The 20038-nt window shown below is 41.8% G+C and overlaps 1 protein-coding gene across 4 annotated transcripts in view; it reads left to right on the forward strand.

Annotated features, from left to right (window-relative positions):
• The window catches only part of Tmem255a (transmembrane protein 255A), a 52789-nt gene that overhangs the window by 7620 nt on the left and 25131 nt on the right, over positions 1-20038 (forward strand). For 3 of the 4 annotated variants that reach the window (XM_027433473.2, XM_035450302.1, XM_035450303.1), the window contains exons 3-5: positions 10189-10251; positions 12665-12754; positions 19375-19443. In XM_027433473.2, the coding sequence (XP_027289274.1) occupies positions 10189-10251; positions 12665-12754; positions 19375-19443 (222 nt within the window). The remainder of the gene's footprint in view (positions 1-10188; positions 10252-12664; positions 12755-19374; positions 19444-20038) is intronic. The other variant, XM_027433474.2, reaches the window with a different exon arrangement.

Consider the following 20038-nt stretch of genomic DNA (forward strand, 5'->3'; position numbering starts at 1 on the left):
GGAGTTTGTCATTAAAGATAATACCTATAAGCCCTTATTTCAAATGGTCCATGAGGCATTTGTGAATATTTTTGGCTGGGTTCTTATCAGACATGTTAGAGTTGTCATCAGAGTCACTGGTCTTTAAAAAATTCTTTAAAATATGGCTCTTACAGTGTGTCTGACTGAAAGCTTGTATGGGAGGCATAACGAGTAATTCTGCCATTTTTTCATTGGTCATTTGTTATTTTTTTGTTTCTTTTTTTATTTATTAGTTCGAGTTAGGGAACAAGCTTGTTTCACATGTAAGTCCCTTCTCCCTCTCCCTCCCCTCACCCCCATCCCTCCTCCCCCACCCCCAGCCTACCCCCCACCCCATCCACCCACCACTCCCCAGGCAGGGTAGGGCCCTCAACGGGGCTCTGCAAAGTCCACCAAATCTTCCTGTGCTGGTCCTGGGCCCTTCCCCATGTGTCCAGGGCCAGAGTGTAACCCTTCACGTGGGATGGGCTCTCAAAGTCCCTTCTTGCACCAGGGAAAAATACTAATCCACCACCAGAGGCTCCCTGGAGTGCAGAGGCCTCCTTATTGACATCCATGTTCAGGGGTCTGGATCAGTCTTGTACTGGCCTCCCAGACAGCATCTGGGGTTGATGTGCTCTCCCTTGTTCAGGCCAACTGTTTCTGTGGGTTTCACCAACCTGGTACAGACCCCTTCGCTCTTCATTCCTCTCTCTCTTCAACTAAATTCCCGATTTCAGCTCAGTGTATATCTGTGGATGTCTGTCTCTGCTTCCATCAGCCACTGGGTGAGGGCTCTAGTTCCTGAGTCAGTCAGCAGAAAGGGGGGTCATTTGTTATTAAGGTCAACTTCAATTTGTAATTCCCAGTAGGATTTCCAAATCTCTCGTCCATTTTGTTAGTACTAATTTGTTTAAAACTTGATAATATAATCTGCTCATACATAAAGTGCCTTACCATTAACAAGTCACTGCTTGGAGCTTTCCCTCTTTGCGAAGGATAGCACACAGGATCTGGCCTTCCTAGTGACAGAGAAATGCCATTGACAGTCCATTTATGGAACATTAGTAATAACTTCCATTTTCTTATTTCAGGTAAACAATAAATAAGAATTGAAGTTCTAATGGTTTCTTTTGTTAGTCCAGTGGATTGTTTACCCTGCACTACAGTGCATGCGATCAATTTTTTCAACAGTGGATTTGCTACATAAAAATAATCTCATTTACTAGCTTGGTAACATAGTAAAACTGTCAAAAACAAACAAAAACCCTCTATGAATATTGTCATTGAACCACAAATCTTCAGTCTAGAGACTGAATCTTATTTTAATACCAATTAAACGATTCCTGAATTGTAATTGCTAGAGAGGAGAAAGATGTTAAAGATGGTTCTTTTTTTAAATTAACACAGCAAAGAGAGCAGACATGGTTTTAGGTCTCTGTTTGTCTTTCTCACTCTCACTCAGAAGAGAAAAGGTTAAAGATGATGTCTTTAATAAGCCATCACTGTGAGTGACCGGCTTGGAGCCTGTTGCCTAGGTCACGGATTCCATTCCACAGTCTCACTCCTCAAGAGCCCTTTCAAAGCTTGGGCTTGATGTGGGGTCTGACATCTGATGTCAGCTGAACCTCCTTCAAACCTAAGGCTTTTGACAGAAGTTCTGCAATTTGGGGGAAGGTAGGGCTCCCCCAGCTTAGGGCAGGTGTCTCATAGACACCAGTTGGTACCCAGCGCCCTTTGTTAAACATGTGACGTGAGAACTCACCCTGTCCACTTCCCGTGGTGAGGCAAGAAAATCAGCTGTCAGCAGAATTAGGGTTTATTTTTAAAAGCAAGCAAAGGGGAGGGGAAGAAAGGAGGGGGGAGAGCATTTTGGTGGCTTGGAAAGGAATTTCCAGGGTCTGTGATACTTTGTGTGCTTCAGGTACCTGCATTATGAAATGAAATATCTCCAACTGAAGAGCAAATGCTTAAGCCAAGATCCAGTGTGAAGGGAGGGTATTTTTCATGTTAGCACAAACCTTCTCTGTAGACTAGCTGACTGTGGGAGGCTAGGTTGGAATACATTAACAAAGGAATAAGGACTCATGATTGCTGTTATTGAAGTACTTGATGTTCAGCTAACATTGGCAATTGAAGCAGTGGGGGCATCTCTCTCTCCCCCTCTCTCCCTCTCTCTCCCCCCCTCTCTCTCCCCCCTCTCTCTGCGTGTGTTACAGTAAAAACAAATTTAATAAGAGAGCCACTCTGAGAGGATTGTGTATTGCCCACCCCCGACACGCACTGGTTTAACTTTTACAAATTTGCTCTCTGAATGCCCGTGGATCATTTCTTTAAAATGGGTTTTAATTATACAGTGAAGCAGAGAAGATAGCAGATTGAACAGTCAAAAAAAATCCACTTACGTTTATAGGTCAGATGGTGTTATAGCAAATACAATTAGGACTCCTACCTCTGCAGCAGTAAATGCCAGAGAACCCAGATTTGCCTGGGAATGGGGTGCTTGGCTAATTGAATAGTTTGGGTTATTAGGGAGGGCCTACAGAAGCTCTCAAACCGGTGATTTCCCCACCCAGGTATGAGCAAGAATGATGTGAAAAATGCAGATCTCTCCTCCATATCCCCAGAGATCCTGACTCTGCTGGACTCTATGAATGTGATTTCTTTTCATAAGCTAATCTTTGACCGAAAAAGTAATAGACGCTAAATATACATTTTACTAGTCACCCCAGGGAAATATAATTTAGGTGGACCAGCGGCCAGGTGGAGAACTAAAACACAATAAAAACACACTTAGCAGTAAAACCAGAAAGAGCACAAAAGAGAAAGAGGATTTTAAGATTCTGCACTGTCAAATTGGTCATTTTGAATATAAATTATAGTTGTAAGGATCAGTGAAAACATCTCAATTTATCCTGAACTCAGCTATTTTGTTCTCAACTCCAACTAATTGTGTTAATAATACATGTAAATTTGAATATTCAAAACAGATAAATTATGGAGAAAGAATTTGATTAAAAAATTTGATACACATTTCATTTAAATACTAAGACCTTGGGCATTTCAAGTACAGCAGTGAGGTGTTTAATATTCAATGAGGTATATTATAATAGTATGTTAGCTAGTATACCTGTGCTATAACGTAGTATTGGCAGTCTAAGGTGTGTATGCACTACATGCCTCTTTAAGGGTAAGCTAACCTATGAAATGTAAGGTTTTTAAACATTAAGACTGATGAAGACAAGCTGGCTTATGTTTGCTTGTTTGTTTGTTTTTTACTATCCTCTCATTTTTGAGGCATCTTCCATTTTAGAAGAGTTCTGAAAGCTTTGAAAGCTTAAAAAAAATCCACAAGCCCTGGTTATTGAATCAAGCTGAAAAAGGCCAGGGGCAGGGGGGTAGGGGGGGTTGGGTTCCATTCCTTTAAGTCTTTTCTTACCAGAAGAAGGAAGCCTGTAAATGTGTTTCCCAAGCAACCCACAAGATGGAGTTGGCCCCTTGATCAGCGAGGAAAACCTTTCAGGCACTTTCATCTCAGCATTATTGTCCTGTAGGGCCCTGTGTTTTCTTTCAACACAGAAACCTGGAAGATCCGATACACTTCCTGGAGATGGTTAGTTGATTGACAACCACAGAGAGCCACTATGGGATAATAGCAGACAGGGACAATAGGAACATACAATAGTCCAGAAGCCTTCTTCAGGCCCACATGGTTTTCTTTAGCTTCACAGGCAAAGACTATGTAAAGAAATGTAAGGACATGTGAAGTCCAATGATATTTTGAATGCTAAGGAAACGGAAGTCCTGGAGATTTGGGTTTTGTGATCACTGTAAATTAAAGACATTCAGAAAGTTCAAGTTTGCCCTAAAACACAAATTCCCAACTTACTGAGTACATTCTAAGGATGAAATTTGAACCCTGATGTTCCAAGCAAACATTGTATAATGCCACAAGTGTCTACCCCCCCCCCCATTGTCTCCTTGTTGGCCCTGTAGCATGACATTCAGAGCTCTCAGAAGAAGCCCTCAGCCTGGCCTCCTGCTACTTCTGTTTTCCCAGCAGCGCCTGCTTATAATTCGGGCTTTTCTGCCTCCATGCTGCCACCTACACAGTTTTCCAAATGTTTTCTCTATTGTCTCCACTAAATCCTGTCTATCATTCTACGTAACTGGAGCATTTCTAAGCTACTGGGGTCTACAGTGTTGTCTACCATCTTTGAATTCTCTACTTTTGAAGCTTCTTATTCCTGGTTCCTGGCAAAAACTCGTATCTTGCTTTGTGTTCTCTATTGGACTATATTCTCATTTACCTCTGTTTATACAGATCCACAATTCCTTGAGCAAGATATACTTCAGGATTTAGACTTTAATTTTGGAGAAAATTATAGTGTTATACCTCCCAGCATTCCAGTAGAGCTTTGGAAAGCACATATGATCAAGTTCCTTCATAGTTCTAGCATACAATATGAATTTTAATATAAAGTAGGGTGAAGATTGTAAAAAAAATCACATCAGGTCAAGATCAAGCTTTACCACTGAACTAGGCATCAGAGAATTCTTTTAGTTTCCGGAGATTTTTGAATTTCAGGGCTATTGAAAGGGGTTGTGGACTGCTTCAGCTAATTGTAGCATGGATCCCTTGAGCCTAAATCTTGCTGTTCACATCCCACCTCAACACCCAACTGTAAACCATAGATCAAACACAAGGTATGCCACAGAGTACATGCCCGATTAATATTTATTTGAGCCTCTGTCTTGGGTGTCTGGGGCAGTGAATGGGCATATGAATAGGTAATAAGGTCCATTCAGCTGGGTGTGATGGCCCATTCCTGTAATCCCAGTACCTGGGAGCCTGAGGCAGGAGGAATGACAAGTTTCAGGCCACCTGAGTTACAAAATGAAGCTTTGTCTAAAAAAATATAAAAAAAACCCAAACCAGAAATCCATAAAGACCCTTCAACCCGACTGTGATTTCTAGTGATTTGTCTTTTTTACTTGACAAATGGAGGGCAGCCAAAACAAAGAAAGCTCTTATTTGTTCAGTTAGTGGGAAATAGCTATGGAAGTTCAAAGGTCTAGATACTACCCAATTCCATGAAGCCGTCAATGAGAAGCCGCAGAGTACCTTGCCTTTTGGAGGTCCTGGGAGCTACCATTATCATTGAAAAAAATTGTCTTTATTTTATATGCATAAGAGTTTCTTGTGTGTATATCTATGCCAGAAGGGGGCCCTTGATCCTCTGGAACTGGAAGTACAGGTGGTTGTGAGCCACCATGTGGGTGATGGAAATCGAACTCAGGTCTTCTGGACGAACAGCCAATGCTCATTAACCACTGAGCCATCTCTCTGGTTTCTTGAGAACTAGCGTTTGATTAGAAGCAGCTGTCCACTTTCAGGAAACTGGTGGCTGCTATTTTTCACCCCCTGAGCTCTCCCTCAAATAGGCGGTCTTATCCCTGCAGAGAACACTTTCCCTAAGAAGTAAGGCCCTCTTAATTCAAGATCACGATTCTGTAAACACTGGCCTGGATGTGGTGTCACATGCTTTTGATTCTGCCACTCAGGAAGCAAAGACAGGTGGATCTTTGTGAGTTCAAGGCCAGCATAGTCTACAAATCGAGTTCTAGAACAGCCAGAGTTACATAGTCTTAAAAACAACAACAAAGCCAGGCTGTGGTGGTGCACACCTTTGATTCTAGCACTTGGGAGGCAGATGCAGGCAGATCTCTGTGAGTTTGAGGCCATCCTGGTCTACAAGGCAGTTCCAGGACAGCCAGAACTGTTACACAGAGAAACCCTGTCTCGAAAAACCAATCCCCCAAAATAACACTCCCCTCAAAAAAACCCAAGGGGGGTCAAACAACAAAACCCTATAAACAGCTGCTGACCCCTAAGGCCTCAAGATGTTGCTGTTGTTAATTAGATCATCTGAGGGCTAGTCCTGGCTTTGAAGTTAATGTGCTGTAAGAAGGAATGAGTTCTTAACAATTCTCTAGGCTTCTGCTTTCCCTTCTGTCAAATGAGAATGATAGTACCACTACCAAATGTAACAGGAATAATAAAAACCCAGAGACAGATATTGGGGTTCCAGCTGAAAGATCATAGAAGCAAAGCAGCTAAGCCGTAGCTCTTACTTGTGTCCAGGCTGAAGCAATCCTGCTCTCAATGTGGCTGGAGACCAAAATACCTCAGAATATCTGCTCCTATTTTATATACCTCAAGTGCTGGGATTAAAGGTGTGTGATCCCAAGTGCTGAGATCACCTTTGTGTGAGTGCTTTCTGTTTTAGGTGGATCAATTTTGTGCAGCTCAGTGTGCCGTTGAACTAACAGATTTCTCTGCCTCTGTCTCCTGAGTCCTGGGATTAAAGGTGTGTGCCACCACTGCCTGGCTCCTTGGCTTGCTAGTATGGCTGCTGGGGTTAAAGGTGTGTATCCCACTGCCTGACCTCTATGGCTTGTGGCTGGCTTTGCATTCTGAACCCTCAGGCAAGCTTTAATAAATCATAAATACTATATCACCACACCCAAACTCTACCATTCCTATAATCAAAGCAGGGACACAAGTATACCTTTAAAGTTCTTCAAACATAAGGTCTTTCAACAATATTGCAGTTTATTCACCTATCATCTAGGTAAATGATTTCTTTCACTCACCACTCAATAGATGTTAGTTGTTTGCCCACTGACCTTCATGTATCCTATGAGCCCCTATAAACTGCCTCCTCTCCTATGGAAATTCAGAGGTAGCTTTTATTTAGCAGCCTACCCGGTGCAAGTAGCATCACATACTTCATCTCATTATGTCCTTACAACAACACTACCTAGTAAATACTGGTAAGATTTCCAATTTAAAAGTGCACACCTTTAATCCCAGCACTCGGGAGGCAGAGGCAGGCGGATCTCTGTGAGTTCGAGGCCAGCCTAGTCTACAAGAGCTAGTTCCAGGACAGCCCCCAAAGTCAGAGAGAAACCCTGTCTCAACCCCCCCCCCAAAAAAACCCAGAATAAAAATAAATGAATCTTTTTAAAAAAATGGTTTTGGATTATATTTGTTTATCTAAGTTTTAATTTTGTGCTGGGGATAAGATGGGCAACATAGGCAGACTTGGCACGGGGCAGGTGTGGAAGTCAGAGGACAATTTGGAGAAGTTGGTTCTCTCCTTTACACCACATGGATCCTGGAGAATGAACTCAGATTAGCAGCCTTGGCATCAAGGGCCCTTCCCTGCCAAGTCATTTCACTGGCTCCATGATTTTCTAGATGAGATGGCATGAGAAGGAATATGATGTTAGGCATGGGTAGAGCAATACATCAGTCTGAGATTTCCAGTTCCCGAGTGTCTTGTCTTTCCAGTCAGTTCTACAAGTGAATGTCAGAAATAGCCAGTGGCTTTGCTTCTGGTCTCTATTAGTTATTCGTCTTGTTGATGTGACAAAATACTTGACAACAGTACCTTAAGGAAGGAAGGGTTTATTTCAGTTTACAGTTACAGGGGACACAATCCATCGTGGAGGGAAAGGCATGGCAGCAGGTATGAGAGGCAGCTGGTCACATTGTATTCGGAGGTAGGAAGCAGAGTGTTGCACGCTCATGCTTAGATAGCTTTCCCCAGTCCATGCAGTGGTCCTGCGCACACTCAAAGTGAGTCTTTCCCTCTCAGTCAAACTTCTCTGGAAATACCCACACTGACATACCCAAAGGTGTATTTCCACGGTGATTGTAAGTTTGTTTGTCTTTGAGGCAAGGTCTCACTATGTTGCTCTGGCTGGCCTGGAACTTACTTTTTAGACCAGGATGGCTTTGAGCTTGCAGAGGCATACCTTCCTCTTCCATCATGAGTCTCAATTCTGCCAAACTGATGGCCAGTATTAACCATCATAGTGTCTTAGGGAAAAGATTGTTGCTTGGGTTCAAAAGATAGTCTATGAATATCTGTGGCAACTGAGAGGCTGTTTGGTTAAAGGATGTATTTTCCCTGTAAGATGTTACCTTCTGAATTTCTATACTATCCACAAGTGCCTCAGAATGCCATAACATAACATAACATAACATAACATAACATAGCACTTCATAGAATTCCTCTCTAAAAATAAAGCTATGGAACATATTTGAGAAGGAAATGAGACAAAACATGGAAGCAGGTATGAAATAAAAGAAACAGCAACAGAATTTTCCATCTCATATCACATTAGAGTGATTCAAAAGTTAAATGTCTTTTGGGTCAGTTGAAATGGCTCAGCAGGTGAAGGCACCTGCCACAAAGACCAACTACCTGAGTTCAGGTGGAGGAAGGAAAGAACTGACTCTATCAAGTTGTCCTCTGATCTTTACTCACACACCATGGCACTCTCTCTGTGTGTGTGTGTGTGTGTGTGTGTGTGTGTGTGTGTGTGTGTGTGTGTGTGTAAATAAAGGAATGTAACAATAAGTCTTAAAAACCTAAATGTATTTTAAAAAATGTAATATTGAGGGCCGAAGAGCTCGGCGGTTGAGAGCACTGGCTGCTCTTCCAGAAGACCAGGGTTTGATTATTCCCAGTATCCACTTGGCAGTTCACAACCATCTGTAATGCCAGTCTCAGAGAATATTGCGCCCTCTTCTGGCCTCAAGGGCACTGCACACACATGGTGCAAAGACAGACATGCAGGAAAACCAGCCATACACATAAAATATTTTTAATTAAACATGATTCTAATCACTAGAAGAAAACAATATTTCCTCAGCACTTACTGTATGGCAGGTGCTATGGAAAGTTATTTGAATGTATTATTTGTGTTAATCCTTCCAAAGCTCTATAAGATAACATTACTGTGGGCCGTTCTGTTTTACAGACAAGGAAAGAGGCCGAGTGGTTACTCAGTTCTAGATTACACAGACATTAGTAGAAGACCTGGGTTTGCAAGGCAGGATAGTGTGATGACCATGTTTACCATGGGATACTCTGAGGCAGCACATTTTAGTTATATTTAAACAAGATTGGGAGGGAGAAAAGTGTATGTCTGCTGTTGCATAAGGCTAATCTCAGTAGCCTGGGATGGCGGGCATTCATTTATACACCTCAGCTTTGGTTTACCAAGAATCATTGCTGGTCCTGCAGAAGGAATCTTTGCTTCCTTTCAGTCTCTTATGTTCTTGGGATCCCGAGGCAAGCAGTTAGTTCCCCAACATGGTCCCATCAGACCGAATCCTTGGTTTCATTAGATTTTCCAGCCTACGTGTAAAGCTTTCGAGTCTTGGGTTGAAACAGATGCCCCTGTGAACTAAGGTAAAGCTGCAGGTGCAAATCAAGACTGTTAGTGAGGCTGAAGAGAAATGCACCTACATCACTGAGCTTGTGTTAAGATTTGCTGGTCCGTCCTCACCACTTTTTACTTCTTCTAGTTCCATATCCATCAATAGCTATTGGTTAGTGATCACTTTCAGCTGAGCCTGGCAGGCTCAATCCACTAATGGCAGAGCCGAGAGGGCAGTGGGATCTTCTACACTGAGCCATAATCCCAGCCACTTAGACGGGGAAATTGTTTTTCAGGGTTTTACACTGCCATTTCTGTTCACCCTTTAATGAATGCCTTCTGTCCATAAGTGAAGCAGAGATGGAAAAAGGGGTGAATAAGTGCTAACATAAATTGCAGTAGGTCAACCACAAATACAGGCTTTCAAAAAAAGTTCTTCCCTATTTCTATGTTTTTAGTGTGGGTTAAGGTGCTTGCTGATGCCTAAAGTACTTCCTGAGTTTGATTAGTATGCCCGATGCATCAAAAATTGCCTTTGCAAACCTTTATTCTGTAATCCATGCTTGAGAGTGCAAGGTCCTTTTCAAAACCAGATACAGATCAGGCGATAATGTGCGCTTCTCACCATTATATGTCTTTTACTGAATCACCAGTCATATGCTAGGTAATGGATATTAAAATTGAAACAGGCAGGCTCTAAAAAGCTATAGTTGACCTTTCCTTTTAGTTTGGGGGCACATAGTTTCTTTTTCAGTATGAGTCATTGCTACAGGAGAAAACTGCAAATAATAGAATATACTTTCCCTGTACATAGTGTGTTTGTTTAAGAAGCTACATGCGGCTTTGACATTTACACTCCAGTTCTTTTCCACTCTCCTGAATCATGGCCAGGGACTAGAATTACTGTGTGGGCAGGTTGATTGTCTTCCTAAATGCTATGTTGCCTTACAGCTTGGCTTTGGATCATTCCTTGGAATCATCGGATCAAACCTTATTGACAACAAGCGGCAGATGGTGAGTTTTCACCCTTCTAGAAAGCTCAATGTTTATGTGGATAAGTAACACATCTCTTAAGCTTGTGCAAATTTGGCCACAAAAGAAACTATTGCTTCTCCTTTCCCCTAAGCCTTCAAAGAACTTGTCTCATAGTGAGCCGGTGGTATGGACTGGTTCGCATCTTACTCAGTGTTTCCTCACTGACCTACCTGATCTCTTTAACCTTTCCCCTTCATTCTCAAAAGAATGCTTCAGGCTCTTCAATCAGGATGCTGTTCTGGCCTAGAATACCTGTGTTTCTGTGCTATACAGTACTGCAGCCCTGAGTTATTAGTTACCTTCTTAGCTTTTGGGTTACACGATCTTTTGGAAAAGTTTCACAAAGGGTCTTTACCTTTTAGGAGATTATAGTCTAGGGAACATGAATTAAGACAACAAGCATAAATTTGGCATGGTGATGCATGCCTCTAGTCCTGACACTCAGGAGGTTGAGAGAGGAAGGTCAGCAGCTCAGTTCAAGGTCACCTTGAATTGGCCAGCATGAGCTACTTGAGACCTTGTCTTAAAACCAAAAACCAAAACAAAAACTAAAAAGAGAAAGTAAATGCACTTGAGTGATGGATATTAAAATTGAAACAGGCAAGCTCTAAAAAGCTACAGTATCTTTGTGTCTTTGCCATCCATAGTTCAAAGCCAAGGGTGTTGTAAAGTTGAGAGGAAGGATCAACACTTAACAGAAGTTGAGGTTCACCATCCTAATGGGATCCCTCAAAGGCAAGCTGATGTATTTTCCTGGTTGAATTTTGAGAAGGTTTCCTTGAGGGCAAGGGTTAGAATGGCTAGGCTGAATTGCAAGCACACCACAGTTTTATGGAATTATAAATCAGGAACCCTGGTGAGTGATCAGACTCCCCGTGGACAAGTCTTTGTGGCATCCAAACTTTGGCAATGGGGTCTGTTTAACATCAAGCTTAATCAAATGATGTAATAGCTCAAGAGATAGAACTCTAACCATACATTTCCCCCAGCAATATGGGAATCACTGCCAGGGGACTTCTAATAGTTTCTTCTTCCATTTTACCTGGACTTCAACCCTTGCCAGTTGTGTTTGCACTTTGGGCTTAAATTATTCAAAATAATGGGGGGAGTTTTAATTGTAGAGCTGATCATAGTATAGCTAATAATGCCAATTTCATGACATCGTTCATCCATTATTTACCAATTATCTGCAGTGCTGTGAAGTGAGATTTATGGAGAGAGGTTTCTGAACAACTCCCAAAGGAGATAAGTATTTCCTCTCAGCCTGCTGAAGTGGGTGAACCCTAGGGTACCCTTGGTTTTGATTTTTTCATTCTCCCTGGGGAATAGCTTGATGCCGTGTTATTTCCTCCTCTTTCTCCCCAAAAACCTCAAGAAAGAAAAATGCTGATTCCATGTAGTTCACAGGGTCAACCATGGCAGATTGTGGGCTCATGTATCATGTCTCCTTGTCCTTGGAGACATTCTGAAATTGTGATGTCCCCACAGTTGGGTTGAAGAAAATACACTTTAGGAAAATTTATGTTATCTAATGTGATTAATGAATTTGACAATCTGGTTTTCTTATTTAAGAATTTCTAGCTAGGCATGATTGTGCATGCATGTGTTCCTAGCCTTTGGGTAGCTGGATCAAAAGTTTAAGACCAGACTTATCCAATATAAAATGAATTGAGGCCAGCCTGGGCTATATGAGGCCATGTCTCATAAAAGAAAAAGAAAATTTTTATATATACCCCATAGAATTTATCCATTTCAGAGACTTCAATCCTCACAAAATCTCTCTGACACTTAAGTGTTAGTAAATTGAATGTCCCCTTTCTTCAGTGATGTAGAAGGTGATGTAGAGTTATGCAGGACCCAAGAATCATTCTTGTTATCATCAGTGTCCACTGTGTCATCAAGCAGCAGAGTAAGAGAGTACAAAAACCAAAGGACGAGGAGTTGGTGGGCACCAGTTCTTTCATATACTAAGTAGAGACACTGGACACACTGTTTCCCCTCACTGTGCCTCCATTTCCACAGAAATAAATCATAGGGTTGGATTACATGATGTCCAAGGTCCACCATTTTTCTGAATCTGAGGATGGAAAGGCTATGCAGTCTAATTCCTTCGTGGACAGCATTCTGGATTCCAGCAAGCTTCTTCATTTGGTGCTCACAGAATGAGTTTATGAGCTTACCCTGAAAATATATTACAGAGTTGCTTCAGATGCCCCTCTCTCCCTCTGTGCCCACCCCCATGCCCACTCATCCTGCATGACAAAAGAAATCCCCATCAGGGACAAGACTAGAGTTCTGCTTTGGCTGGCAGTCTCTGGGGGATTACTTGGTCTCCAAAAGCAGCAACAGCGAGAAAGGCTAACAGACGTGTTTATTTTCTTCCCTCCTGCAGCTGGTGGCTTCTATCGTGTTTATCAGCTTTGGCGTGATTGCAGCTTTTTGTTGTGCCATAGTTGATGGGGTCTTTGCTGCCAGACACATTGTGAGTATTATTAGCCTTGAGTTGAAGTAATTGTGCAAGACTACAAACCCCCAGTGAATGTGAATGAGTGCTTTGAGGGACACACATATACAAGGGAGAGGAACACTCTTCCTCCTTCAGTAGCTGGTAGCCAAGGTGAGAGCATCAATGAACAATGCAATCATCCAGAAAACCGGGTGTAAACTAATAGAACACACCCCAGGTGCCATAGTGGAGTTCCTAGTGTCTTGGATTCCAGAGCAAAAGGAAAGCTTCCCAGGGGCAATAGGGATGAGCCTAACCTTTTGGCTTGTGAAATTTGGAAAGGCAAAGACAAGGGCATGGGGTTCAGGGATGGCTTGGAACTAGTCTCAAAGGTAGGGATAGAGAAGCTGGAAGCCGTATGACTTCCTGGGAGCACTAAAAGTGTTTAAAGCAACCTCCCCTTCAACAGCTACAAGAACAGACCACAAGTTCAAAGTTACTTTTCTCAGATACCCAAATATTGCTGTTCCTGTAACAGTGGTTGGAAAGTAATGACGTACTTGGATGTCTGGAGAAAGATTAATGCTAAAACCTCTACCCCCAGTTCAGTCCTTCACTCCAGGTGTCAAATACTTCCCATTCTGGGTTCAGTGAGGGCCATTTTCACTCCCAAACCCTAAATTTGTACTGTTTACTTGGAGAACTCTGGACTAACAGTGTGCCCATTGAGCACTCTATAAAGGATCTTGCCCCCTCTTTTAAACCTAGTTCTTTGACAATCCCTGGCATGTATATAAATGCATATGGATTACTGTCTCTATGCCTCCTCTTTTTATCCCCCTCCCACTCCTATTAACAGTCCCTCCTCCCTTCCTGTCTTTTTCCAAGATTTATGATTTTTGATTTTGTTTGTGACTTTGTTTAATTTGTCCAGAGACATCTACGCGACCATTTTATTGTGACTATGTATTGCAACCTGGTGGAATCATCGATGGGTACATAACCGAAGGCAATGGTACCCTGTTTACCGAATTTAACAGTAGGAAATAGTTCAGCAATATGTTAAGGCTTCCTGGGCCCCTGTTATAGTTACATCTGGCTGTCAAAAGGTGCACTCTTGTACATACCCAGAAAAGTCATCGGTAATTGTTGGAAAATGTGTGTTTCCCCCTGAAGATGGCATTTGGCAGCTCCTCTCCATAGCTTCTAGCTCCTACGTTCTTTCTGCTCCATCTTCTACAATATTTCCTGAGCCATGGAGGGAATGGCATAAATGTCATATTTAGGGCTGGGCACTCAACTGTCACTGATTCTCAACACCTTTTGCAACTGTAAGTCTCTGCATTTATCACCGTTCACTAGAAAGAAAGGCTTCTGTGATTAAGGCTGAGAGTGATAATTGTCTATTTGTATCAACATATATATTTAGAAGCTGGTTCAATGCTATGTCTTTCAGCTAAGCAATGGAATTAAGGTCTCCCCTAGGGCCCGTGACTTCCCACACCATGTGCTTTTAAGCAGATTTACAGTACCAGGTATAGATTCCCTCTGACGGGGTGGGCTTCAGATCCAATTAGAGAGTACTTCATTATCACCCACAGCAGTTCTCACAAGTGGGCACAACTGGCCTGGCAGGTTGGTATTAGAGTTCATAGTGTTCAAAGCTGGGTACGACTATTAATACCCCCTCCCCACTGCTAGCAGCTTACATAGTGCCTTCTGGCCCTTGCCCTTCTTTTACTGTGTTCTGTTTCACACCATTCCAGATTTCTGGCCCAGGAACAACTTTTCCATTAATCATAGTAAGCATAGTTAGTGCCTAGAACACATGGTAATTTTAGGGTCACAAAATGCTATTATTTCTTCTTCAATAAGAAGAAAAATGGTGAACTTTTAGGTTGAGACAAAAAGCCTGGCACATGACATAAATATATTTGGTTTTCTATCAATGCAGCGATAAAACATGCTTTAAAAATATTTTTCAGTGTCAGAAGGGGACTAGGAAAACAAAACAAAAGAGCCCTGGACACAAGAAATCCATAAGTGGCCCTGATGTGATCCAAAGGCCAAAATCAAGAGCAAGACATAGTAGCTTCCCAAGCGTCTGGAGCAAACTCAGTTGTTCGACTGAATTAAACTGGAAAATGAAAATGTTTCACGAACTATTGGAAATTATATTTTCTAAAATAGTTGAATTTGAGCAAAATTAGCGTATCAGAATTTTCTGTGGATCAAATTGCACGTTGCTGCACTTTAGTCATTGGCTAATTGTTAAGGTCATTTGAAGAAGTGTCAAGGGTGTGACTAGTTCTGGGTTAGAATGATCTGAGACAGCATCATTTCAATTGGACCTCCTTCTTGGACTCCTCTTTCAGACACAAGAGACAGCCCCTTATTTGCCAAGATCAAAGGAGCTCATTATTGTTAATGCTGACACCTAACCAGCCTCTGAAATAGTAGCTTAGGAAATAATTTGGTTAGGGAGAAAAATAAGGTATAGGAAAGAGATGCCCTTTCTCTTATTTGTTTTGAGGGCCAGGAATATAAATCTTGTCCACTTTACCAGATTTAAACATTCTGGTTTCAGCTGAGAAGAGCCATCTCTTTTTTTCAACCATGCTTTGCTTCCGAAACAATATATCAGTAATTATTAATGGTTAAAATTCTGTCCCCTAACAAAGCAATTTTGGTGGTCTTTGCATATTTCTCTTTGAATATATACATGATTTGGTAGCATTGGTTGTAGTCAATCATAGTGTGCATGCTATTTTGTATTCAATAGGAGCCATCTTAATAACAGTAATTCCTTGTTTTTGTGTAGTACATTAGGTTTTGAATGTGTCTTCACATCTATTATCTCATTTGAGACCTACAGCAATCCTGTGAGATATGTAGGGCAGGCATTATTATCCCCATTTGACAAGCAGTACTCACTCTGAAACAGTCACCATGGCAACATAGATAGGCCTAGCAGCTCAGAAGCCTATAGTAGATTTTGATGGCATCATCGAGGTAAAATGGCTTCCTTTTTTTCCTTTCTTTCACTTGTAATGTTTTTTTAATGGATTTACTAAAATATAGTTTACATGTTGCAAAGCGCACCTATTTGAAGATTATAGTCAAGTAGTTTTTAGTATATTCACAGTTTCATGGAGACATCAGACAGATTTAGATTTTCTTCATATCAAAAAGAAACCCTATATCCTTTGTCCTTTATATCCTATCTCTCCATTCTCCCCAATCCTGAAGCATCAACTTTAATAGCTATTCCTATTCTAGACACTTCATACTAAAGGAATTTCCTAATATGTGGACTTTATGGTTGGCTTTCTTTTATTTAGTATAATGTTTTCCAGGTTCATCCAGGCTGTTTCATGGGTCGGTGCTTCATTCTGTTTTATGGTGCAATAATGGTGCATTGTATGGATATACCACGTTTTGTTTATCCATTCACCAGCTAATGGACATTTGGGTTGTTTCTACCATTTCACTATTATATACAATGATGTGGTCAACATTTGGGCTTATTTGTATTTTCATATCCATTCCATTTGTGAATGGAACTGCTAGGACATACGATAATTGTGTTTAATTGTTTGAGGTCTACCAGAGTGTTTTCCAAAGTGGCTGCAGTGTGTTATACTCACCAGTGCTGTAGAAGGATTCTGATGTCTCCCCAGCCTCACAATTTTCATTATTATCTGATTATTCTAGTGAGTGAGAGGCAGTACCTCATTGTGATTTTGATTTTATATTTCCCTTATTGGCCTAACATTTTGGATCATTGGTTCAATGAAGCAATGGTGAAAAAAATTCCAATACCTGTTGATGTAATAATACCCTGGCAATACCCATAATTTTGCTCCAAGCTGAGGAACAGTCCCCCACAGCAGGGAAGGCATGGCGGCAGGGACCGGAAACACTGGTTCCATTGCATCTGCAGCCTGGAAGCAGGAAGGATGCATGCCGGCTCTCAGCTCACTTTCTACTTTTTCAGTGCACGACACCAGCTCAGGGAATGTTGCCACTGTCCTTCAGGGTGGGTCTTTCTGCTTCACTTAAGCCAACCAAGATCATCACTGCCAGTCATGACCATATGCCAACCTAACCTAAATGAGTTCTTCCGTATGCCTGGAGGCTTGTCTCCAAAGTGATTTTGGGTCCTGTCAAGTTGATAATCATTATTAACTATCACAACCTACTCATCTCCAAGTCTTAAGGCCACTTGTATATTCTGTGGTTCGTTAGTTGTACTGTATCATTGTATTCAACAGATTTTGATGACACCAAGATGCTGTTAAATCACAGATCCTCTACCTGTCCTTCTTTCTGTCCCTGAAGTCAGGCCATGCTCCCCTGATTCTATCTCTGGACAGAGAATTGATATGAGTTGACTCCTCTCTCCCTGTCAGCTGTCACCAAGTCCAGCTCTCCTTGATTCCCAGACCTAAGCCAACCCGATTGTAACTTCACTTTTATGACTTCTACTATATTTCATGTGATATGGAATTTACCCTCCAACCACCAGAAAACCTTTAAGAGTTAGAAACCACCCTACAGAATCAAATGATCTGCGTCCCCACAGGACCACATCATGGCTGCCTAAGGCCATGATACCACCCTTACACCCTTACCAGTGAACATTTGTTTTGAAGGGTAGTCACAGCTTCCTTTCTACAAAGCAGCTTTCTTCTTTTAGTTATAATATATGTCATAATGTAAGGCTGGATACATCTTCAAGAAAATATTTCTTCTAACACTGAACCAGCTCAAGGATGTTTGGCAGTTGTCCTTGGCACCTAAATCATTTTGGGGGAAGAGGAGTATTCCATAGCCACGTGTATTGGACTACTTAATGAAAGTCACATTTAGATCCTAGCCAACTTGGGTGAGTTAAAAGCCAGCCTGCTCTGTTGGTGAGGCCCTTTCATATCATCTTGCCATATTTCTTTGACTTGAGTGAATCTAAACTGTTCCAATACCTAATAATTTCCAACGCATCCCTCTACAGTGAGCTGTTCTTTCTCATTCTTGTTTTGTATTCCTTTTCTTTGTCCATCTCCCCGCCTATGGCAATTCATTATCTGGGAAAGTCACTTCGCTCTCGAGTCACAATTTTTTCTCTTCCTAGTGTATATAATAGAATTTTACCTTTTAGGGTTAGAAATTAAGTAGTAGGCATGCTCATGCCATCTCATATATAGCAGTATCCGTTTCCATCCCTTCTTGCCGAGGTTGGCAGTCCTTCAGGCTAAAGAGGTTGCAAGCTCAGGCTCAGTGACCTCTTCTCACCCCTGAATTGTCTGTTCTTGCCCTTCTTCTGCGGATTAAGTGCAGAATAACAGCAAGACATAGCTAGTGGGCAATCATCTTGCATGCCTGTCTTCATTTAAGGGTGGTGGTTGAATGGCTTCTGTAAAACCAGGTCACAGGGCTATGGTCACCAGCATGGCCAAACCTTTTCTTGAACACAATAATAATGAGTCTGCTGTTACTCCAGCATCGAAAATAAATTCTGCCAGTTGTGAGCATCAAGAGTCCAAATTCCTCTCTAGTCTGACTCCAGACTGAATTAATAGCAGCACATTTTTATAACACCGAACAGCAAAGAGAATTATGAAGCATGAGCTAATGGAAAGCCCAAGGTCATTGGTGGGGTCACAGAATAGAAGGCAAGAGGCATTCAATGCCAAGTATAGGAGATTCTAAATCATAGGTATAGAGAAAATAACCACCAAGATTGGAACTAGAAAGAGAAGTAAGGGCAGAAAGGGAAAGGCAAAAGATAATCCATTCTGCCTGGGCACTTTGAACTAAACCCTTAAAGGCCATTTTGCATAAACTGTTGTCTTACTAATGTGACTTTGTCCAAAGACCCCTGCTACATAGGGCTGCTTAGTATCAGTTCTGGAAATGACAGCATCTTCTGGTTACAACTTCCCAGGCATCTCTGGCTTCCAACCCTCATGCCTGAGAGTTTCATCAGAAAGCTGGCCAAGTTAGCGGAGTAAATCAACTGTCCTTGATCTCCACATATTAATTTTTTGTCTTTGTCTTAGTGGTACAGTTAAGTTCTCCAGCTTTTAAGCTGTGTGGGTGGGTGAAAATGGCTTGTCGTTCAGCTGAGTTAAAATCTCCAGTGGACTAGGTAGCTGCCCATCCTTCAGCTTCTGGCTTCTTCACCTCTTCCCTTTGAAAAGGCCATGGAAATAACAGCAGGGAGTGCAAGTCAATCAGCGCTGGCCTAGTCCCCAGGTCATAATGAGACCTCATAGCTAAAACTTCTCTTTCTCTCACTATTTAGAAGTGTAATATTGCAATAACCTGGAATTTTTAATCTTGCTCCCTAGGGACTGTTTGCAAGAAGACAAAGCCTAGAAGTTAAAAGAAAACCAGAGAGGAAATTTCAAGAAACTCATTTTTCAATCAGTCTTCCCGGTTTCTCATTAAGCAAAGCAGTCTAACAGAAAGCAGTTATTAGAATGATTTTGTCTGATCCATACATTCTCAGGCCCCCTCATAGACACCTTTAAGAATTTTACCCAACCTACTGCCCCCATCTCTGTGTGTTTTCAAATCTTTTATTAGCAAGCAGGGCTCTTGATATTTTATTTTCCAAAGCCAAAACCCTTTTGGTTTGGTGTTTCCCTTTATAGGATTTGAAACCACTCTATGCTAACCGGTGCCACTATGTTCCCAAGACATCCCAGAGGGAAGCTGAGGAGGTGAGCCACAATGATGCTGCATGTCTTTACCTCATGGGAAAGTCCCCTGTTTTATCTGAAACAACCTTTCTTAAAAAAAATAGATTCATTTATTTTACTATTTTATGTATATGAGTATTTTGCTTGCATGTATGTATGTACACCACATGTGTACTGAAGGTACACATAGTTATGAGACACCATGTGGATGCTGGGAATCGAACCCTGTCCTCTGCAATAACAGCAAGTGCTCTTAACTGCTGAGACAACTCTCCAGACATGAACCACTTTTTCTATATTATTTCTTTCCAAAGACCTAAGGCATACTGCTAGATGTTTTGAGGTATTTGTTCAGTGGGTCAAAACACAGTGTAACTGAGGACATGTCATGGATTGGAGCCTCATGAGGCCTAATCAGATTAATTTTGTTCCATGGCCACAGGCTGCATCTCTGACCCCAGCCAATAGTCTTTCAGTGTGTGTCCCTCCCCCATCTCTGCCGATAATGAGTCAATTGCCTGGACTTGGTGCTCAGCTCGAAGAAGATATAAAGCCTACCAGGACACTAGGCCTGTGTTAAGAAGGCAGAGCATGAACCCCACCCGTGAGCAGGATC

The sequence above is a fragment of the Cricetulus griseus genome, chromosome X (genome assembly GCF_003668045.3).
Source record: "Cricetulus griseus strain 17A/GY chromosome X, alternate assembly CriGri-PICRH-1.0, whole genome shotgun sequence".
NCBI classification, from domain to species: Eukaryota; Metazoa; Chordata; class Mammalia; order Rodentia; family Cricetidae; genus Cricetulus; species Cricetulus griseus.